General features: G+C 48.5%; 9 protein-coding genes and 1 non-coding gene across 10 annotated transcripts; 4 read left to right on the top strand and 6 right to left on the bottom strand.

Annotated features, from left to right (window-relative positions):
* Positions 1-471: 471 nt before the first annotated feature.
* Positions 472-2,386, bottom strand: F4807DRAFT_384070 (pyruvate dehydrogenase E1 component beta subunit mitochondrial precursor). Its single transcript, XM_047995815.1, has 2 exons — positions 1,495-2,386; positions 472-1,421 (listed from the first exon to the last, which is right to left on the bottom strand). The coding sequence occupies exons 1-2, from the start codon at positions 1,861-1,863 to the stop codon at positions 663-665; spliced, it is 1,128 nt and encodes a 375-aa protein (XP_047856502.1). The 5' UTR covers positions 1,864-2,386; the 3' UTR covers positions 472-662.
* A 230-nt stretch (positions 2,387-2,616) lies between these two features.
* On the bottom strand, positions 2,617-4,394 carry F4807DRAFT_417111 (S-adenosyl-L-methionine-dependent methyltransferase). Its single transcript, XM_047997203.1, has 3 exons — positions 3,937-4,394; positions 3,551-3,872; positions 2,617-3,485 (listed from the first exon to the last, which is right to left on the bottom strand). Exons 1-3 carry the CDS (start codon positions 4,185-4,187, stop codon positions 2,910-2,912), a joined length of 1,149 nt encoding a protein of 382 aa, XP_047856501.1. The 5' UTR covers positions 4,188-4,394; the 3' UTR covers positions 2,617-2,909.
* Positions 4,395-5,258: 864 nt separating this feature from the next.
* On the bottom strand, positions 5,259-5,392 carry F4807DRAFT_t47. Its single transcript has one exon. It is a non-coding gene; the product is annotated as a tRNA-Ala (tRNA).
* A 282-nt stretch (positions 5,393-5,674) lies between these two features.
* Positions 5,675-7,814, bottom strand: F4807DRAFT_417109 (MFS general substrate transporter). Its single transcript, XM_047997202.1, has 4 exons — positions 7,539-7,814; positions 7,165-7,480; positions 6,282-7,087; positions 5,675-6,184 (listed from the first exon to the last, which is right to left on the bottom strand). Exons 2-4 carry the CDS (start codon positions 7,465-7,467, stop codon positions 5,914-5,916), a joined length of 1,380 nt encoding a protein of 459 aa, XP_047856500.1. The 5' UTR covers positions 7,468-7,480; positions 7,539-7,814; the 3' UTR covers positions 5,675-5,913.
* A 209-nt stretch (positions 7,815-8,023) lies between these two features.
* On the bottom strand, positions 8,024-9,967 carry F4807DRAFT_417105 (NAD(P)-binding protein). Its single transcript, XM_047997201.1, has 2 exons — positions 8,469-9,967; positions 8,024-8,400 (listed from the first exon to the last, which is right to left on the bottom strand). The coding sequence occupies exon 1, from the start codon at positions 9,796-9,798 to the stop codon at positions 8,755-8,757; it is 1,044 nt and encodes a 347-aa protein (XP_047856499.1). The 5' UTR covers positions 9,799-9,967; the 3' UTR covers positions 8,024-8,400; positions 8,469-8,754.
* A 588-nt stretch (positions 9,968-10,555) lies between these two features.
* On the top strand, positions 10,556-11,220 carry F4807DRAFT_383616 (RmlC-like cupin domain-containing protein). Its single transcript, XM_047995814.1, has one exon. It carries the CDS (start codon positions 10,656-10,658, stop codon positions 11,202-11,204), a length of 549 nt encoding a protein of 182 aa, XP_047856498.1. The 5' UTR covers positions 10,556-10,655; the 3' UTR covers positions 11,205-11,220.
* Positions 11,221-13,430: 2,210 nt separating this feature from the next.
* On the top strand, positions 13,431-14,669 carry F4807DRAFT_417099 (uncharacterized protein). Its single transcript, XM_047997200.1, has 2 exons — positions 13,431-14,449; positions 14,538-14,669. Exon 1 carries the CDS (start codon positions 13,694-13,696, stop codon positions 14,183-14,185), a length of 492 nt encoding a protein of 163 aa, XP_047856497.1. The 5' UTR covers positions 13,431-13,693; the 3' UTR covers positions 14,186-14,449; positions 14,538-14,669.
* A 286-nt stretch (positions 14,670-14,955) lies between these two features.
* On the top strand, positions 14,956-17,137 carry F4807DRAFT_383594 (HET-domain-containing protein). The gene is made up of 2 exons (XM_047995812.1): positions 14,956-15,502; positions 15,558-17,137. The coding sequence occupies exons 1-2, from the start codon at positions 15,177-15,179 to the stop codon at positions 17,104-17,106; spliced, it is 1,875 nt and encodes a 624-aa protein (XP_047856496.1). The 5' UTR covers positions 14,956-15,176; the 3' UTR covers positions 17,107-17,137.
* Position 17,138: 1 nt separating this feature from the next.
* Positions 17,139-18,926, bottom strand: F4807DRAFT_383591 (uncharacterized protein). Its single transcript, XM_047995811.1, has 3 exons — positions 18,760-18,926; positions 18,321-18,689; positions 17,139-18,269 (listed from the first exon to the last, which is right to left on the bottom strand). The coding sequence occupies exons 1-3, from the start codon at positions 18,787-18,789 to the stop codon at positions 17,346-17,348; spliced, it is 1,323 nt and encodes a 440-aa protein (XP_047856495.1). The 5' UTR covers positions 18,790-18,926; the 3' UTR covers positions 17,139-17,345.
* A 280-nt stretch (positions 18,927-19,206) lies between these two features.
* F4807DRAFT_383598 (uncharacterized protein) lies at positions 19,207-22,163 on the top strand. The gene is made up of 2 exons (XM_047995813.1): positions 19,207-21,182; positions 21,244-22,163. Exons 1-2 carry the CDS (start codon positions 19,581-19,583, stop codon positions 21,895-21,897), a joined length of 2,256 nt encoding a protein of 751 aa, XP_047856494.1. The 5' UTR covers positions 19,207-19,580; the 3' UTR covers positions 21,898-22,163.
* The last annotated feature ends 107 nt before the right edge of the window (positions 22,164-22,270 follow it).

Here is a 22,270-nt window from a genome sequence, read left to right as displayed (position 1 = left end):
AGACAGGAAAAAAAGGATGAGCGTCGTCGCTAGCGTTATGCGGGATCCCTAACCAACTTGAACATCATCAGGTGTTTTTTTTCGGTTGGTCTACTTCGCAGTAGCCATGCAAGTCAAACCCACGGAATAACATGGATGTTGAATGGATGGTAACCGGTAGTGCAGGTTCGGTCCAATCCACGCGCCCGGCTCCTGGCTCTATCTTCCCGTCCACATTTGAATATAAAGCCCCCCCGGGCCAGGCAAGTTTTTGTGCCCGAGAACTTTTGATATACGCCATACTACAGTTGCATATATACAGTTACATACATGTGCATTTTACCTTTCTCGACTAAGAAGGTCGCACCATACAGGTCCAACCCGCATATCGAACATCCTCATTTTTGCACTAGTGTTTGTTCGCAAATTGGAGCACGCATATAAACTACTCCTGAAAAGTGATGGTCAAAAAATGGCTAAAGTCTTGCATGGCACGGAGAGAAGCATAGGGAAGAGTGCATCGTGTTAAATCAATGTAATCCTTTTTCGTCGTGGGAATGACTCCGCCGTCTTCGAGACACCTAATCCAGTAATCACATGTACCAGGTAGTAAATGATTAATATTGTACATTGCTCATGCCTCAAACTCCCCTTCTATATAAGTCGGTACCCATTTTCGTCATTTACACGCGTAGCACCTTCGCGGCGAAGTCCTCGATCAGTTGCTCGGTCGGGAAGCTCATCAGCTCGAGACCTTGGGCGTAGGGGGTGGGAACCTCAGCACCGGTAATTCGTTGCGCAGGGGCATCCAAATAGTCAAAGGCGTACTCCATAGTCGTAGCGAGGATCTCAGCACCCATACCAGCAAAGGGGAATCCGGACTCGACCGAGATAAGGCGGTGAGTCTTCTTGACTGATTGGACAATGCTCTCAATATCCAGAGGCTTGACTGATCGCAGGTTGATGACCTCAGCATCCACCCCATACTTCTTCTTAAGACCCTCAGCTGCAACTAAGCACTGACCAACGGTACGCGACAGGGAAACAATGGTAAGATCCTTGCCCTGGCGCTCGATCTTGGCCTTGCCGAACGGAATGACGAAGTCGTCCTTCTGCGCAGCCTCGGACATGGGGAAAGTTTGACCGTACATAAGCTCGTTCTCGAGGACAACAACGGGGTTAGGATCGCGGATAGCAGCCTTCAACAGGCCCTTGGCATCTTCGGCGGACCAGGGAGAAACAACCTTAAGACCGGGAATCGAACCGTACCAAGCACTGTAGTCTTGGGAGTGCTGAGCGCCGACACCCGCCGCGAAACCGTTGGGCCCACGGAAGGTAATGTTACAAGGCTGGATACCACCAGACATGTAAAGGGTCTTGGCAGCACTGTTGACGATCTGATCGATAGCCTGCATGGCAAAGTTGAAGGTCATGAACTCGCACTAAATATCACATATTCGATTAACCCTTGACCTTCTCATTTTGACTTCCGGGCCGTTTTATCTTTCTACTCACGATAGGATGTAAACCGCTTAGGGCAGCACCAACGGCCAAACCGCAGAAACCACTCTCCGTAATCGGCGTGTCGATGACCCTCTTGTCGCCGAAGCGATCTAATAGACCTTTCGTAACCTTGTATGCTCCGTTGTACTGGGCGACCTCCTCGCCGAGAATGAAAACCTTGTCGTTCGCCTCCAGCTCCTCAGCCATGGCCTCGTTGAGGGCATCACGGACGGTGTAATCCTTGGTTCCTTTTACATCGGCGAACGTCCTTCGCTGAGAGACGGCGAAAGAAGCAGGGGCAAATCGTGTCACGGCTCGGGGAGCTGCGGCGGTGCGAGCAGAAGCAGCTAGTCGAGCTGCCGGGCGGAGATATCGCGACATGTTGATCGGGTTGAGGGATTGAGTAGTGGGGAGAGGATAGTTAGGAAGGGAGAGAAAGATAGAAACCAATTGGAAGCAAACTCCCAGCCGACAAGAAGTTGGCTTGGTTTGCGGTCTGGTGACGGATAACGGTGGTTGATTACGAGAGAGTTTGAAGAGCGATTTTCTCCGTCAGCCTTTTTTTTGGAGTTGCTATCAATTCGCAGTCGTCTCCCAACTTTTTTTTCGGATGGAATAGGAACAGCTTGTTGAGGTTAAGGATGCGCTAAACCCTTTCGGGGTTAGCTGACTGCCTTTCCGATTTATCGGAGCTTTGGAATCTCCATCCCTCGAAAAGATAGGTACGTACCCAAAATATTTATTTAATCAGTTCCTGTCTGAGTTAACAAAAATGAAACTATTCCGATTAACGATGTCGAGATCATGAATGGCCATGCACTAATGCGTTTCTGAAGCTACCAACTCACTGTTATAGGTATAGTTTTCTCTATGCTTCAGAATTATTCTTATTTGACAAACGCTTACCCTATCTCTTGCCTTATCTCGGACGTCGATTGGGGAGTTCTCCGTTGGGGGTAATCCGTGTGCATTTCAATGTTTGTTACATATATGCTGCTGGGGATTGGCCCAATCCGACTATCTTCTATACAAGATGATTAATATGTGTAACCAATTATTGATTAGAGTTGACGTATGTAAGATGTTATTGAGCTGAGAATCATCAATCCGTGAAATACGATTCAGCACCTTCACATCAGAAAACGAACAGTATTTCCAAATTATTCTATTTCGATAATTCTAGCAAGTATATATAGTAAAGGCTATCGAGTGCGGCCAGCAGGTATGCTTCTATGTCTTAGGTATATACAGAGAAGTCGGAGCCAGGGCTAGTCTATTATCCTAGATTCGGCCTTGGAAGGCTCTTCGGTGGTTTGGTATTATTAGTATTAGAAGACATTGACGTTGCGTCTTGACTCATTACTGTGCTTATAAGCACATTGCTTATCTCCCCTTGATGCACTATATCGTATCAATTTCGATATCGATCATTGTTCAGGCTTCTTGCCAACCATCAGGTACATCGGTGTGAAGAGATGCTTCTCTCCGCCTGCGACTAAGCAGTCGCCGGCACGAGCCAGACTGTCGGCCGTCTTCTTGGTACCAGCCGGAGCTAAACCAGTTGCTTCTAAAGCACCGGCGAAGTTGTGAGCTAGTAGACGACCCCACCACGTCATTCGCGCAATAGTAAAGGTGTCGAATACTGATTGCATGTACTTCCATTTGCCAGCAAGAGGCCAGTACCAGGGGATAGGGTCAGGGCGATCAGCGAGATCTTCGTGGTGCAGCAGCTCAAAACCGGCAATCTTCATGGCCTCTAGGCCCTCCTCGATCTTCACCATGTTGGAAATACCATCGCCCTGCTCGATTCCGAGGCGGATCTCACGGTGCTCGAGGTTGTCATTGTCGTACTCGTCGGTCATGAGCCACTCGTACACGCCGAAAACACCACCGGGCTTCAGCACGCGCAAGATTTCGCTGTAAACACCAGAGAGCTTGGGCGCGTGCACCGTGGCCTCAATCGCATACACGGCATCAAACGTGTTATCAGGGAAATCCATTTGCTATTGATCGGGTCAGTATTCCGGAAATGCAATATCGAGCAATAGGGGGCGCAATTGAAACTTACCATGAAATCACCTTTGACGAATGTCAATTGGTTGGACAGACCCTCCTTAGCAGCATAGTGCGTGGCACGCTGAATCTGGTAATCGTTGTTGTTCAAGCCGGTAACATGGCAACCGGTGAACTTGGCGATCTCTCGAGCAGGGCCACCAACACCGCAACCAACATCCAACACCTTCATCCCCTCCTTGATACCAATTTGATGTGCGAGATAGTGTTCATGTCGGGATATTGCCTGGTAGAAAGTCTCACCAATGGAGTAGCGGCAGAAGTGGAAGGACTGGCCCCAACCGTACTCGTACAAGTCTGTAGCAAGGTTGTAGTAACTAAAACAGTGTTAATGCCGGAAGATATACGCGCAAAGAGATCGTTAAGATAAATGAGACGTACTGTCTAGTCAGGGTAGCGTATTCCGCTGTGCGCTTTGCGCGGTCCTCCTCTGTCTCGTCCTTCGCGTCCTTGTTATCCCAGTGCTTGAAGTATTCTTCAGTAGCAGCCCGTTGCGCATCAGTGCCCTTGCCACCCTTTCCAATCATGGCCCGGAAACCTCCAGCGCTAAGGGCGGTGTTTCCATGCATGGCCTTGTTGAAGGCGGCATCGCGGGCCCTATCCTGCTTCTCAAGTTCGATCTTGGACGGCATTTTGAAGGATTGACTGAAAAACAATTATAATGAATGCGACTGATTACAAGAACTAATTCAGAATATATTAGGGATTGACGACTGAGATCGTTGACGAAGCAATAAGACAGGCGTTGGAGTAGTCGAAAAGAAGGTGACATGCAAAAGGGGTCTTCGCCGACATTTTATGTTATTATTTTCTGGTCCCTTATCGACAATTGATTGTCACGACCCACACAAATATAAGGACCCTTCCAATTTCTTGGCCAATTTCATTACAGAATTGACTTAAGCTTTGGCATAGCCTGGCCAATAAGATTTCGCCGAACTGCATTAGAGGAAAGCGGAGACAGGGGTAAAGCTTCGACCGTACTTTCTCTTCCGGAGCGTTCGAGCGTTCAATAATCCCCCTGAATCCGAATACGAACGCGACAAGCCACAGGTAAATATGGTGTAAGATGTGGCTGGAATTGAGTGGCTACATTATCGACTCTGAGTATGAATTCCTATCGAATCTCCTGAAACTTTCATTGTCTTCAAAGCTCGGAAACCGAATACGAATTCGCATTCTCGATCATCTTAATGGAATATCTCAGGATATTCAGGATAGTTTCTCGACTTCATCCTTTTATGGATCTCTATCGCTTCGCGATGTAGATAACAATTTTGTTTTCAAGGTTGTTGATGATCTGGAGACGGATCTCGAGACGGAGAAGAGAGAGATCCGACGGCCCGGCCCCATAAACGGTTGCAAGTGCCCCTTACGCTTTGTAATTATTTACCCATTACTCGCACCCTTCTGAGAAAAAGGAGAGTAGTAAATGAATAACAAGTGTGAGAGGATAGTCAGTGCATTCGCTAAAGTCTTACAAGTTGCCAAACCCTGAAGTAGGAACAAAATAAACAATAGTAACAGGTATTGATAACTGAGTGAACTCTGTAAATTGACATTTATAACACTAAGCAAATTGTGAGGAGTTTGGATACGCTGGCTTGAAAATGAATTTACAAATGGCATGAGACGGAAGCATAAAATAGGCAGGAACAAAAATATCAAAAAGGTGGCATAGAAGGATTCTAACCTTCTATCATTGGACTCGCGGGGAATCGAACCCCGGACCACTCCCAGATCAGACGAATCCTCGAAACGAAGTTATCACAAGATACAACGTTAAACATTGGATCGTTCCTGCTAAGGGAGTATTATACCACTAAACCACAAGCCCGTGGAACTGGAGGGAGAAGATCAATGGTCTCATTAACCTTCTGATTCGTTGAAAATTCTGTCGTGCTAAAGTTTCCTATATCCTTTTCATTCAAAGTTGTGGAAAACGCACCTAATTAGCCGATTGGTACGTGCTCACCGCCTCCGTCTGAAAGCCAAGATCCACACAGACCTTTTAGATGTGATTTGCTAAGACGGAAAACACCCCACAAACATAAAAGCAAGTCTGTAAGAGGTCCAAGCGTTTAGTGTTCTAGAATACGTAGTCTATCTCTGTGTACTAACGATATCGGGTATCCAGGACATCTTACATACCTACATTCAAGGGCCTTGAGTTAGAATATCGCATTAAGTATTCTGAGAATAGTCTCTATAATGAGAGTAATGCCTAATGCTGATATTCGTAAGAGGGATAACGCGGTTGATGTCAGATTAAGTGTAAATTGTTAGCTAAACTTGTGCAAGTGTCCATATAGTGCCATATATTTCCATACCAGGACACTATATTCAACATCTACCTATCTACCAAGTCCACTTCCACTTCTTTGCTAATTCTATCTGGTGTCCATCAGGCGTTTCTTCTGTCTTCCCGGTCACTATTGGAGTATCTCCCCGTTTCTTCAAATTCCTATTGCTAACGAGATACCAGACGCTCAGTACTATGATCTCCACAGCCACTGCGGCGGAAAGCACTAGACAAGCCGTGAAAGCAGTCTGGTAGAGCGGCGCGTCTTGAGTTCTGAATACTTGACTACCAGCGATACCGCCAGCATTAGCGCCCATGATGATCATCCTAGTATCCAAGTCAGTCACGTTATCAAAATAAGGTCAAGAGAGCATAGGTAAGTATGAGCACGAGTACGAGAAAAAATAAGAAAATGGAAACCTACGCCATAGCCACGCTCCTCTCCTGCGGTCTCCGGCAATTCACCGTCAACCAGCCCACATTAAGAATGTGAACGGTGGAATTCATCGCCATCGAGAACACCACGGCCACGTACTTGCGCCCCGCGCTCCACTGGTACGCCTCCCTCAAGCACGCGAACGCGATAATGCTCCACGCCGCGGCAGCCAGCAGCGACGGCGCGCGCCGCCCCGTCGCGTCGCAGATCCGGGCCAGCAGCACGGTGACCACAGCCGCGATAAACGAGCCCACGCTCGCCATCGCGTTCGCGCGCACCGTGCCGTACCCCAGGCTCTTGATCACGCTCGGGCCGTACGTGTTGATCGCGTTGACGGGGACCGTGCTCGTCAGCGTGATCACGATGTGCAGCAGGATCCGCGGGTTACGCACCGTGGACCAGACGTCGGCGCCGGAGATGCGTAAGTGGTTCGTCGTCTTGGCCGGGTCGTCGAGCAAGACGCGGCGCACGAGGATGTACGACTCCCGCCGCGAGAAGTAGGACCAGCGCCCGAAGCTGATGAGCGGCGACCCGTTGCCGACTTTCGGCGGCAGGAACAGGATGAAGAGGATGCCGACGCCGATGGTGATCGCGCCTTCGACGATGAAGAGCCACCGCCACCCCGCGACGCCGTACCGGTTGCCCATGCTCAGGATGCCGGCGCCGATGAGGGAGGTCGTGGCGGAGGCGACTAGGTTCCCGAGGAAGAAGATGGAGATGCGCAGGCTGGATTCGGATTTCTTATACCATGTCGACATGGTGTAGAGTGCGCCGGGGATGAAGCCAGCTTCGCACTGCATAGGTAGGTAGGTGAACGTCAGCATCTCCCGTCTTATTTGGGATTTCCGGTTCCTGTAGGTTTGGTACGTACCAGACCGAGTAGTAGACGAGTGGCAAGATACCCGCCGTAGTTGGTGATGAAGTTTTGGAATGTGGCTACCAGTCCCCAGGCGATGATTTGACATGACAACCATTTCTGAGGTCCCACACGCTGCAGCAGGATGTTGGAAGGTATCTCCAAGAGGACGATTCCGGCTGACAGCAGACTGCTTCCTGTATTGATTTGGTTGGTAGTGATTCCAAGGTCCTCCGTAATAGTGCTCGTCAGCGCATTCGAGATATTCCCTCTGTCCATCTGCAAAGAGAAAAATGCCAAGCCCAGGATAGGTAGCATTATGAAGTCAATTCTGGAATTGTTAGGATTCTTCATGAACATCTTTTCAATGTTTGGAGGCGACGTCTTACTTGCGCTTCACAGCTCGTTCCTCTGCTTCTGTCCAATCGGCCACTGTCGACTCGTCGACATTAACAGGAGCGACCTCTTCATCGCTCTGGCCATTAGCGTTCGAGGCCGCCTCAAAAGTTTTTTCGAGCGCCATTCTAGAATCGCGAAAGAAAACAACTCAAAAATACAATAGCGAAAGGTCTACAATGATCATTGCCAAGGGCTTGGTACCGCGAGACTCTTAAATATCACGACATCTGAACTTGTAGTTAATGGTATGAACCAATGAATTCCACATTACACCGATTCGCCGACCGCGAGGTCCGCAATCGATTGGCAGGGCTCATTTTAATGCTCGCTTTTGCTTGTACCATCTCATATTGATTACGCGGTGCTGCGACGAGACCCTGCAAGCGACACTGACGTGCTCGGGGATTGCATTGCGTGATTGTCTGATAGGCCTCTGGGCCCAATAAGCTAACTCGGAACAACCAACCGACACGCACAATTTAGCAGGATCATGAATTGCTAAGGGAATTTACTTATTGATATCACAGCTCGAGTTAATTAACTGATTTTCTGTTCAAATTAATTGGTCGTTCTTTGCGGCGAGGTGACTTCGACGTCGGGCTACCTTCCCGGTAGCTTGGAACTAACATCACATCAGAAGTCTAGAACATAGCGTTTATTATCAGTTCAGAATGCTCGACTCTATTTGCATCTCCAAATCAACCAAGGAGGAGTGAAAAGTTGCAGCAGGCTGGATCTACTTCGCCCGGAAAATCAACCCCATCTACATGTTGAAGGGCTCGAGCGTCGCCCGCATCTGCTGCTAGTCCCGTCCTAGAAGATAACCTTCCATCCTAATGAGATACCAAAGTTGTATGTTAGAGAAATGTAGCTACTCATATCCTCACGTTCCTGTTGCAAAATGAAGCTGAACTTTTAAGAAGCATAATAGGCCTGTCATATATCTGTCTCATGATCATGATCTATGAGAAATGCTGAGCCGATTCATAGTCACTATGCTATCATATAAGTATCGTATAATTGTTCAAGGAATTTTAGTTAAAATGCCGCTACAAGTTAGTATCAGATCATTTACTCCAATATACCATAACCCTCCATAAACCTGAAACCGCCTACTTCGATATAAATACACTTATAATATACGACTAAACTATTATGTTTAAACAAAATGAAGCCAGGCCCCTGAAACAACGACATAGACACATTCTACTTAAACTGCTCGAAGCGCTCCCGCTCACCATCTCCCTTCGCAAGATAACCCACCGTCCACATCCACAAGTCATCCTGCTTCGCCACATCGTAACTGTCCTTACTACTCTTAATCACCTTCATCCCCTCGAAATACTTCCCACTCTCGCCCTCCACATCAGCCCCAATTACAAGTCGCGCCAGAGCAACAGCAGATTCCTGCGGACGGTGCACATTCGAGAAAATCAAGGCTCTTATCAACGGAATCAGCTTCGGCAAGACACGCATCCAGAGAAACTTCTCAAAAGCATTCGCCTCCCGCGCTAGACCGGTGCCGGGCATGAGACCGGGGTCGAACGAAGTCACCGTGATTCCCCGCTCCGGAACGCGCTCCTGCAGGCGGCGGCCGAGCGCATAGCCCCATAGTACGTTCGCTAGCTTACTCTCGACGTACCGCTTGCGACCGGGGTCGGTGGCCGTAGCGGCAGTCGGGTGAGCAAGCACCTCGGCGCTGATGTATTTCGGCTTGGGCATGCCGCCGGATATCTGGTCGGGGTCATGAGTTCCGCTTGAAGTAATGACTACCCGCGCCTTGGGCGCAAGGTAAAGGCACAGCAGGTGAAAGAGCAGGGCGTGGCCGACGTGGTTGATGGCGAAGGTGGATTCGAGCCCGTCGACGGTTTTTGTCAGACCGCCGGGGAACTGGAGGCCGGCATTGAAGACAAGGGCTTGTATCGGCGGGTAGCTTTTTGCCGCCCAGTCTTCGGCGTAGGCGCGGACTTTCTGCAGGTTCGAGAGGTCGAGAGGGATGTATACTGTGTTCCTTTGGCCGAGTGTCTTGTTGATGGCGTCCGCGGCGTGTTCGCGGTCGGTTCGTGATGAGACTACGACTAGATATTCAGGGTGGGCTTTCGCAATCTCGAGTGCGGTGTAATAACCTAGGCCGACTGTGCCTCCGGTGACGATGATAGTTCGTTGGTAAGACATATTTACGAGGATTCTATTTGGAAGGCCTGAAGAATAGTCTATGATTTTCGTCTCTAGGTAGATTTCGAATCTCATAGTGATGTAGTACGAGTGCAATATCTTCTTATATAGGTACTTACCTACCTAGGCACTGCATTTTTAATCATCGATGATGGACTATTGCCCCTAAAATTCATCACGATGGAAGCCATGACTATCTGTAGGTAGGTACCTAGGTGCATATCGTTGATAGAGACTATTTCCGGAGATAGAAGGGATAAAAGGAAGGCACCAACAGGCCTAATAGGAGTCGAACCTAAACTACCTTTTATTCCTCTACCCAGTATCTAGACCAGGGCAGGGAAGTGACGCCCCCGGCGGCACTCTTAAAAGAGATTCAGGCCGCACGACATGGGATCGAACCACATGGCCGATGCTTAAAAGCGACGCACTTACTACTGCACCACCTGGACGAAATCACCAGATAGAAGGGATAAAAGGAAGGCACCAACAGGCCTAATAGGAGTCGAACCTAAACTACCTTTTATTCCTCTACCCAGTATCTTCCGGGGGACGGGTGCCGGACGGCGCCGATTTATTAGGACGTTAGGTCGGAGTTAAGTAAGGTAAGCATTATAGCTGCATTTGGGAACGGGCACCGAGGATACCGTTACTTCACCGTCGCACACCATTGGCTGCAATTCACATTAATATGCAATAAGACGTGCAAGTGTATACGTGTAGCAAATCATGCATCAAACGGTACTTCAAGGAAAAGGGGTCACGTAACTCCGGCCGTCGATGACGTCGACTTGATATATTTCTTATCAAAACGGAAGTCAATACTAGTTGATATACATTCTGTCAACTTTCTAGTCTGATCCAACCCACTTTACAAGATTGTGATTATTCTGTGAAATGACAGACTGACTAAGAAATACACAACTATCACCATGGCCTTAAAGCTAACCCCTACTCCTTTAGCTTCATTACGCGTTTCTCGTCACTTTATTCCGGCACACAATCTTATACCCAACACCAGCATCCAAAACAAGCCATTGTTACATTATCATGAAGTTTTCCCTTCTTCCAGCCTGACCGCATCTGCCATAGAGTCGCATCTCACAGCAGTCGGTGTCGTGGAACCTCAGTGGCGTTATACCATGTATAGCACAACTCACTTTCACTCGACCACTCACGAGGTGCTATGTATCAGCCAAGGGGGGGCCAAACTCTGCTTTGGCGGTGAGGGCAACCCGGAAAAGGTGGAGAAGGAGGTCGTGCAAGGCGACGTGTTGATTGTACCTGCCGGCGTCGGACATAGGCTTCTCCAGGATCTCACAGGCCGTTTCGAGATGGTAGGCTCCTATCCTAAGGGCTATAACTGGAATATGTGCTACGGGAAAAAGGGCGAAGAGTCCAAAGTGCAGAGTATTGAAAAGTTGCCGTGGTTTGAGAGGGATCCAATTTATGGTGATACGGGCCCCGTGCTCGAAAACTAGGTAGGTAATTGTCAAGATACTACGGGATACAATTATATTAGGACCGGATGAAGTATTCTTCTTCTCTTTGTCTTGGGACTTCTAGGGCCGTTCTGGGCGCGGACGAAGGAATAAGCGGTCTGCAGCTCCGAAACCCCTGGTGAATGGAAGCTACTCCGTACAGAAATTTTCGTCGATTTCATCTTTGGCCGCGGATCGAGGTTTAAGATCGCGGGTGATCGCCTTATTCGGAGATGCATGTTGTGCTCCCATGCTGCGAGATTCAGCTGGTACAGATACGGGATCGCCCAGTCGGGAATTATCAATTAATTATCTGCCCATACAGAGCCTCCCACAAGAAATGACATTGTTGGCATCTGCAAAACGCATTCGTCGGCGCTCATGACCCGCATCGAATCTTGTGCGACACCCACGCTGCTATTACGAGCTGACCAGGATGAAGGGGCTCATAAAACAGAAAATCTGCAGATACCCGTCCATATTCCGAGTCGCCCGACTTCTATGAGTGGATGACGATTTTTAATCATGTTGTCGCGATCAAAAAAGGAGCTATCATTTTAGCCACCCCGAGGCATTTGAAATTTTCAACTCTCAATGGTTGACTGCATTAGGATCTGTGGCTTCGATAAAAGCCAATAGAGGCTATGCTAGGCAAAATTTTCCGATGGATGATCACCTTATGTATAATATCTCGTTCGATATTGAACAGGATGGACGTTTTAATTTCCTAGAGGAAGTTATATAACCCCCTAAAAGACAATTCAACCATCTGACAAAACGATGCAGCCGACCACCACTACTACATTATATTTGCACCCTAAAGGGCTGTTCTTCCTAACGTTGAATTAAATCGATACAATGTGCAAACTTATCATCACCTACCGTTGTGGCTGTAAGCCATATGAAACCAATACGCCTTGCAAGAAATCAGACTGCCAATCAGTTAAGGAGATAGTTCAGGAACCGTGCTGCGAGCAGTGCCAGGTGCAGGATGCGGAGATGGAGCTGGCTACGACATCGATGTGATCTATAATTACCACACGAAGTTGGACTTGTGAAAATAGATAACAGATTCACAATTAAAGTGGTATGTTCCCTTACAGTGGCTCAGAGCTTCAAGGTTCACAAATCCTGATTGCACAGTTACCAACTATCCTCTCTTTCAACTGTAACTCGAAAATCCTCCCTCCGCGACACAATACGACGTGTCTTCAAACAAATCCACCAAACTTGAGGATTTCGAATCATAGACGAACAATACAAACCTAGAAGACGAACCTCACCGTTCGGTAAAAAGTTGATCACCACATGGACTTGGTTGGAGTTTATCCCTTAGTTAGGTCTCGACATGGGCCTGTTACGTTCACCTGGCTGTTGAATTTGGTGCAACCAAAGGAAGGGGCTGAGTAAATTGTATTACATACAGGACAACAGCATGACGTCGAGAACACTTGGCACTGGTGAATCTATACCTACCTACCTATGTATTTATCAAGCAATACGGAATTAAGTTACTAGCTTTCTTTGCCTCAATTTAAACGAGCTTGCTTAATTACTCTCTTTGTTGGTTCGACCGTCGCATAGTAAACTGCGCCGGCTTAGAGAAAACCCTTGAACCCCATGAATCGCCCCTTCGTTGTATAAGCTATCAATTCAGCCCTAGCCTTAAATCAGGGCTGGGGATTCTCAGCTAGGGCTGTGCTGATGGATGTTCTTCCGCAAGGATCCCGAGCCACCCTGGCGGTAGGACTTTCGCGGCGGGATCTGAACTGCCCAAACACCCGGGAATCGGCGACGCAGCGGGGCGCATCCCCGGCCGAGTAAGGGCAAACATTCCTATATATAGGACTTAACAGCCTCAATCTGCTCAACATACAACTACGATATAACAAAACCAACCATAGTTTGAGCATATTGATGAATTTTATAACCTATCTCGTAAAACACAATCAAGCAAAACTGTGTCTAAGGGATGTGCTGGCTATGTAGCATGTGCTAGCCGCATCTCCCGTAAACCACAGAACGATCACAGAAGTCACCCATTTGAACTATTGAAGTGATACCTAACAATCCCCACGCGTTGGTTGGAAGCTTGCCCCTTACCCCAGAACAGCATGTCGTTGGGGCGAATGGGTCTTTCCCTTCTGATTCGTCTCGGCACATTCGCAGGACGCCGATCTGATTGGCCACGTTTGTGATGCGGAAGTTTGGTCCATCACGCTGCGGAGATCTCCATCGTCACGTTGCATGTGTGATTGGCCCCATAGGGGCAAGTATGGACGTCGAAGGGGGCTGCATCTACAATTTCATATATAATAGAGGTATTGCCCGGCTATGGACTGTTCTACTTACTTCTATCTTCACGGCGATCGCTACAGCTAGGTACTTACCAATCAACCTAGACTACATACCTCACCAGAAGCATTGCCGCAAATATAATCGCACGACACAGCAGCAAAACACACATTTCCAGTCTACCAACCCCCAAAATGCTGTTCCCAATCCCCCTCCTCGCCATCTTCACCCTCACCACCGCCCTCCCCTCCACCACCCCCTCATCCCTCTTCACCCGCCAAGACGCCTGCGCAGGCGACCCATCCGCCTCCGGGCACTGCACACCTTTGACCTACAACGACGTCCTCTCTTCCTCCCCCTCCTCCTCTTCCGGCGGCGCAACAACAACAGACTGCGAATCGACCTGCGCGTCCGTGCTCGCGGACGCGGGGGACTGGGGCGTGGACTTCCGCGGGCAGCCCGCCGGGTACGTGGACGGGATGTTCCTGAGCGGGTGCCGGTTCGGGATCGCGCGGGCGACGGACGCGGACGCGTCGCAGTTCGAGATCACGGTCGCGAACCAGGATATTGTTGGTGTGATCGGGGAGAGTATCAAGAGGTTTGGCGGCGCGCATGAGGGGAGGGTGAGCGCGGAGGGGACTATGGATTGTGAGGGGCATACGGTGAGGTGGTTTGTTGGGTATTAGTGTGTCTGTGAGGTGGGATGGAGGGATTTAGAGGGAAGGGCACGGGGAGGGGGTGAAGGGTGAGGGTGAGATTGGGCTGGTATACGGGCGAGTTTACGGATTCTTGGACGGAGTTGGTAGTATTGACGAATCTTGAGGATGAGGTGGTTCTTGGCTTGGCAGAAGGATGGCCGCTAGGCCTAGGGCGTTCACGGGGTGTGGGAATGGGATGGGGCATGGTATAAGATGAAATATAATCTGGATGCTTTGAGAACCAATATGAACCTTGAGAAACTGTCAGATTTAAGTGTTGTCCAGGTCTGCCTAGTTGGGAATCCCGTGACTGATCATCGGCGGTCGTCAAGCCACTTACATAGAGCCCATCGTGAGTTCATTTAGAACGTTCGGTGTAGTTCGTACCTAGTCTACTCGTCTCGTATTATGATATTCTCATTTCCTCTAGATGTCTACACAATATCAAGCATTTTCGAATATGTAATGTCACGGATGAACTCCAAGGATTTGAATGCTGAGCCCAGCAACTTTACTACTGCCGATACCCTTGTCGTGGTAATGCTTCTATCGAAAAGCAGGCGGCTAAGTTACGTCAATGGCGAGTTCTGATTGGCCAATGAGCTTATAGATCATGCATGATGGATCGTTGGCTGCAAGGGGCATGTGGGGGAAGAGGGGATATCCTGGTCTGCCCGGTTTAGGTGAAGATCTAGATAGGGGTGCACTCCGTTATGGTGTTGGTTACAGTTATTCGTCGAAATGCTACGCTGATATTCTATTGAAATCCTAGTATGACCTCTCGTATACCGCTCTTCAATGACTAGGCCGGCTACGATTATCATTCCCGATAGAATGTGAACGCCGATACAGTATCGTCATGGTTATTGGCAGTCCCACAACTTGACGCCAAGAAACTATAGTGAGGGGCATAACCATTTCAGTAATGTAGTTCGGCACCACCCGCGAAGACGTCGCCGACAAGTCCAACTAGTGAGATATGGCAACGTCCAACTTCGTCTATTCGCAAGTGACGCATCCCGACGAAATCAGGACTTTGACCTTATATCCGGGCTCGGAGAATGACAAACTTGAAGGGTCTATAAAGCATATTCAACTCCCCCCTTCCATTTCGCCAACCACATCCTTTTCGGCGGATACACGGCAACAAAACACAAGAGTCTTTCGCAACACAAGAAGACTTCTCGACATTTTTGAAGCGCACTCTCATCAATCCGTGGAGTCAGAAGACTTCGGCGGTGACATTTGGCGTTGGAAATTATTCGAGTCAAGCAAGCAATCTAGGCGCAGATCAATTGGTGGAAGGTTTGTATTTCTCGATACCTAACTATTCACGGTGTTTACAACTAACTTAGTGAAGACAATTCCTCGTGGAAGAACCGGTGTTGGGTTTCGATTGCAATCGCATCGAATATGCTCGCGAATCATACGATGCGCTGTCGTATACGTGGGGCGATCTACAGAAGACCCATGAGATAGCTGTCGATGACCAAACTCTTGGTATAACGAGAAACCTTTACATGGCTTTGATGAAGCTAAGGTCTCCAACTGAGCCGCGATGTCTGTGGATCGATGCAATATGTATTGATCAGGGAAATGTCCAGGAGAGGAATCATCAGGTACAAATGATGAAGCGGATATTCTCTACGGCGTCGTCAGTCATCGTATGGTTGGGCGACGCCGAAGGTAGCGTTCGTGATACTCTGGAAATGATTCTCAAATGCAATTGGAGCGGAGGAAAGAAAAATCTATTCAACTACCCCAAAGAGGCGCTCCAAGGGCTAGGAGAGTTGTTCAAACGACCATGGTGGAAACGCATATGGATAATTCAAGAAGTTGTTGCTGCGAAAGAGATCGTCGTGCTCCTAGGAGATACCATCTTCCCTTGGAAGATGCTGGTGGATCTCTGCCGGGCGATTCAGGTGGCCGAGTTTCTCTTGCATCCTATGGCATCTATGATCCGCTCCTGTGGATATCAAAAATTCACGGTCTTAGACCATTTCCGACGGAATAAGAGCATGCCTCTTGTTCGATTTGTGCACTGCACCCAGGATTATCAAGCAACAGACTCCCGCGATAAGTTGTATGCGCTCTTGGGGATGGCTTCGGATGTAACTCCAGACGATATCATACCCGACTACACGAAACCGGTCCAAGAGGTGTTCCTTGATCTGGTTAGGTTTATGGTAACCAACCGCTATGACCTGGATATAATATCATCAGGCCGCCTAATAATTTCGAACCCGACTGCCCCTAGTTGGTTACCAGATTGGCGTGGTCTGAATACCCTAAGACCGTTAAACAGCGAAGAAGTTGGTGGCCATTTCTATCGAGCGTCAGGCAACACGCATGCTGTGGTTGACATGACTGAATTCCCTTCAAGCCTCACAGCTGAAGGATGGATGGTAGATGCAATCGACTTTTTCGATGACACAGTCACACTCACCCATGCGAGCCCATCGGTGATACAGCGTTGGCAGAGTATCGCAAAGGCAAATGTTGATATCACTATGATGAGCCTCTTCTGGAGGACAATCGTGATGGATAAAGATCATCTGGGGAATCAGGCCTCGGTGTCTTTTGGGAGGACATTTGATGACTTCGTCAACAGCTCGGACAAGACTCGTTCGCGGCTCGTCCAACACTTCTCTGATGCGGTGACAAGGGCGATATTGGGCCGGCGATTCTTCATCACGAAAAGGGGTCGGATGGGCCTTGGACCACCGGAGATTCAACCAAATGACCATATTGCTATTCTCAAGGGATGTCATGTTCCTCTTGTGTTGCGTGAGACCGGGGACCACATGATTGTTGTCGGGGAAGCTTATGTCTCCGCATTAATGAATGGTGAACTTGTGTCAGAGTTAACTGAGGGGCGATATGGCCTCAACACAATTAAACTAAAATGACATCCCAAATTACGCCCTTGTTATATTGTACAATGAGGTACTAGGTCTATGTTACATGTGATCAATTTATCACAACTAAGGTAAGCTGTGAAAACTTACATTCTACCCTGAGAAACCATGAGACTTTCCACAACTCAGTTATGATGAACCCATCTATAGTACACTGCTCTGCCCTCTCTGGCCTGAGCGGTAGGATCGTAAGGGTTAGACTATCATTGATTGTGCCCCACGCATCAACGTTATGTGGTAGTGTTCGGGATCTCATGAATCGGGCTTAGAGTCCTTTGGAACTTGGATTGCTCCCCCTCTTCTCCCGTACTCAGTCGCTTCTGCCCACAATTAGGATCCCTCTCTTGGAGCACGTTCCCATTTCCATGAGGGGATCCAGGTGGAGCAATCCTCACAAGAGGACATCCAAGCATCTCCCGAAGCTTAAAGAAATTCCAACCTAGCTGATATGATAGGGAATACACTCCCTTCTTGGGGCCCCGCTTCTCTAGGAACGATGTCAGCTGGGGACGGGTGATATGACCAAGAGCTAAGCGGAACTGGTCCAAGGTCCATTCGCCGCGATTGCAAGTGAGAATCTTGATCATGGCTCGGATCTGATCGCAGTCCTGGTCGATTTCGGTACCGCAGTCAAACTTGTTCTCTACCGGAAACTTGACCTTCTGGCCCGGTCTCAGAACAGAGCCCGAGAGTGGTAGGTCGTGCGTACGGAAGGCGAAACCAGGTCGAGGAGTCAAGTCAATGTTCACATTGATATCGCCCATGACGTCGGCTTGCTCCCAGATATGCTTCGCTTCGCTCCTCGTCCGTACACATCTCTTTCCAATAATGTCATCTATGATACCCTCTCTTTTCCAATTTTGATCCCACTCTTCTCTTTTCTTCGTCATTAATGCAGCATACTCTAGCACTTCTGACGTGCCAAGATCGGAGAAGACGTATTTACGGGCGTGCTCTCGCTTGTCTTCTTCGATCTGACAATTGATGTAGTCCATGAGGTAGTCTCGGACGAAGTAGTTAGGCACATCTTCGTCGGAGCGATCGGCCCACCAAGCAATTTGTCCATGGACGACAGCAGATTGCTGGGGCCCTAGATCAGCGGCCGAAACTAGGTCTTCGATCAATTGAGAATTAGTCTTGATCTCACCAGAGGACTATGCATTGTTAGCTTATTCACGATAAAGCAGTTCATCATGGTGACATACAACTCTGGATAGGGAAAACTGCGTCTCTGGTGTCGAGTAGTGGCTAACTAAAGGGGCTTCCCAGTAGGGAGTCTTGCTGACACCTACTATACCATCCATCACTTGTCGGAAGACTTGCGCCCGTTTGTCAGCAGGGACCAATTCTCCGATATAGGTTTCAGCCGTTTCAATAATCTTTTCCAATGGAACATCCTCAAAGAGGTGCGGTGTTCCATCTGGCCGGATATATTTCTCTTGTAAGCACGGTAGGTTGGCGGGATAGAAGCGGCGCAGGCAATCGTCTTCTATCACTTGCAGCTTGAATTGCTTCATCTGCTTATCCGAAAGTTCCGCATATAGATCGAGTCTGTTCAAGACATCGCATTTCTCCTTAACGAAATTCGATGTTAATACAGTTTATTGTGTAAGTAACTGGGTAGTTCACTTATGAAGCTCATACCTTGACGTGAGCGCTATCCATTGCAGCCATCTTGAAGTTCAAGCAAGGCAATGTTACAAGCAATTGATATCAATATATCTGAATTCTTGAAGTTAGAGTAGGTATTGTATGGATTAAACCTAAGCATAAGCCTTGTCGACAGCGCTCGAGATTGAGCTTAAGTAGGAAATAAAGTAAATAAACGCGTCGCGACTTATATCATCGCCTACGTCATTGCGATGGTGGTGCCTGGCGGAGATCTTCAAGCATGAAACTTTTCCCAAGCCATCGGGTCGATGACTTTACGTCATATCTGATTTATTGAATCATCCCAGAGGGATCTTCGCAAGAGCTCGAGCCGCATTGTGCATGCTGCTGAACATGCTTTGCGTAATGAAGAACTGAGGTGAGTTTGATGAACTGAAGATATTCAGAGAGTGTAGTAACGGATGCTCTAGATTCATTATACCTCCTTTTAATTGCATAAAGATCGAGATTTCCATCATTATTCCCTGCAAATAGACACTATGTAGTTGGCTAGCGTTTACCAGCAGGGGTAAAAATACGACTAAACGGTAGATTCATGCCGAATTAGTGTAGTAGTGTCTGTGGATCTCCGTGAAAAGAGACGTTCATATCACTTCTAGCGCTGGTAGCTGGGGGCAAATCCTCACCTTCAACGCAGCTGGCTACCTAGGTGAATTGACGATGGTGGTTACCGATAAATCTAGACCTGATTTCTTTACCAGCGATGAGGGGAGAGGTTTAGCCATTCCGAGGTGAGGCAGAAGGACGCCCTCAATTCCTGATATTTACTCCAGCAAGGTTAGATCGGAGGCGCGATGCTGCGTTTTGGCTTGTTTCAACTTTTAGCCACGTGCGCATCAGCAGCTTATGTGCAATGGAAGCATTGTAACGACTACCAATCCGACGCGGACGGCTTTGTACCAGAGACGCTGTCAGCTGGACTGGACCATTTCAACGACACCCATGACCGGTTTTCCCTTAAAGTTGGCGGCAGAACCGAAAGTGGCAAATGCAGTCGGCAGGCGACTGAGATATCGAGTTTCGGAATCCAACTTGATTCATTAGGTCGATCTTCTTCCTACAATTCAAATATTAGTGCAACCTGTCGCGAATTTCGTCCGGGAAGTGATATTTCCGCCTTGTATTTTACACCGGCGGATGACATAGAACTTCCAGCATTCTACTCTCTTTCCACCTTCCATATCACTCTTCGCCTTGTCAGTTCCGATGCGGAAGAAAAAGCTTGCCTAGAGGCCAATCTCACCCCTGTGATCAGCTCCGATATACAGGCAACTTTGCGTTATGCACCGTTAAGCATTCTTTTCCTGGTCCTGCTCATAGGCATCGCGCGGACCGTTACCAGCAACGATCCCATGTCGAAAGACAAAGCGGCACCACAAGCCATGCTTCCCGGCTTTGCTGATTGCCTTCAGTATTTGCAATTCATATTCTTTACGGGAAGCCTGAGTCTCTTCTATCCAGGCTTCTACCAGCCCGCCGTAAGTGGGTTGGGCTGGTTATCACTCTTCTCTGACGGAATAGTCACTCATGGGTACACCTACCCTAGAATTAATGACGGACTTTACGAGATTAATGGGACATTTGGTGGGACCTATGGTTTAGAAATAATGACGCAGATTGTCGGCGCTCCGATGACCATGGATACGTGGTTGAACATGGTTATCCTCATCGCAGGTATAACAATTATGTCGGCTTTAGGCCTATGGGCGTACTCGCATCGGAAGCGACCTGTTCGTTCAAATCCTGGATCCGACACGGATAGCGACCTGCGCCTTACCTTTAACCGGACACTCCGTTTTGTTTTATCTTACTTCATGCTGCCGCTCGTAGCGCTGTCATTCTACCAACTTGACAACGTGGCCTGGTTACCCCTGTACCACATCTCACTCGCCATTTTTCTCATAGCTACCATCCTAGCTGCGTTTATTTGGCTCCTTACGTCGATACCGACGCGCAGTCTAGGCGTCTTGATCTTCGACAATCCTAGGCGATATCGTCAGGTATCCCCAGAGTCAGGGAGTCGACACCAAACTTTTGTTCTTGCGCTTTTCCTGCTGTGCTTCATCCGAGGTGTAGCGATCGGCGGACTTCAGATCTCGGGAGGGGCACAGCTGGCGGTCTTAGGAGCCTGTGAACTAATACTCCTAGCTTGTATAATGCAGTTCCAGGCGTACAGCATACTTTCCATAGGGACCATATCAGCCGCTGTGCGATTGGGAAGCTTAATGTGTATGGTGGCATTCGTGCGCGGCGTCGCGTCAAACAACGCTAGGAGTGCTGTTGGGTACCTCATCTTGACGCTTCATGCGTCTATGCTCGTCCTTGGATTCTTCGTTCCAGCGGTGGTACAACTCGCAAAATTATGTGCCTCTTGGTGGATCACCCCTGGCCCCGATGTACGTCTTCTAGAACTTCCAAACGTCAACGCCTAACATAGGTACTAATATATCGGAATAGGTCTACAGCCTCCGTCAGCTCCGTAGGCGGGAAGCTTCCAGGAATCATTTGCCAGAGCGTACGCATCCGTCCCATGCTTGGGTCGATTCAAGCATCGATCAAGGAAGCCCTATACAACTAGGGCCAATACATGGTTGCTCAAATAGTACGAATGCGCTCCATGCTGATTCCCCCTCAATCTCAGGCCACGACTATTATCGTCCACCGAGGCATTCCCGGATATCGCCATCTCATTCAGTGGATCGCGAGCATCGGAATGTTCCCCAAGAAATAGTAGTCTCGCATGATCCATCAACAGATGATGACTCAGGCGGATGCTCATCACGTGAGACCGGCTCTTCAAGTTCGGTTCAATCAACCACGATGTCTCCAGAGACACTCGCCAGCACGACCGAGACAACGGCGTCGTTGCATCCGCGGTGGGCAGACTACTCCTTTCGAGAGTCAGATCTCTTCTACGGAGCGTCAAGGCCAACGTTAGCGGAAATACCGTCGGGTTCAGCTGAGACACCCGCGCCCTCGGAATCGCGGCGTCAGATACCTTCTTTATCTGTATTTAGTATATGGCGCAAAATCTTTAGGCAACGGGCGAAGACGGAACGAGGCTTTTCGGTCGTTCGGCCGCCCAGACCTTCAAACTTTCCACCTACGTAGAACCAATAATCGTAATTGATTCCGTATGTTTCGGTTAAAATTAAACGGTGAATTTGGAGTATTGAATTATTCATGTAAGGTTAAAGTTGTAAGAAAGTTCCGGCACCTGGAAGATTTGTGGTATATTTTTTAAGTACATGCCCTGTATTGAAGGCTGAATGCAGTCGTGTACTCTGACGTTATGTTTCTAAAACCTACGCCCCCAACAGCGGCTTCGATGGAAAATAACGCCAATTCAAGAATCGTAAGAGACTAACTCAGACGCCGATTATTTGAAACTAAAGTCACTGGATTTTCTTCATTAATTGTTCAATTAAAAAGGGGATATGACATATGTATATGCAATAAGTGGTACGGGGAGTTACGGGGCACT

This window comes from Annulohypoxylon truncatum (genome assembly GCF_022578515.1).
Source record: "Annulohypoxylon truncatum strain CBS 140777 unplaced genomic scaffold F4807scaffold_8, whole genome shotgun sequence".
NCBI classification, from domain to species: domain Eukaryota; kingdom Fungi; phylum Ascomycota; class Sordariomycetes; order Xylariales; family Hypoxylaceae; genus Annulohypoxylon; species Annulohypoxylon truncatum.
This window is presented reverse-complemented; position numbering and strand designations above follow the sequence as displayed.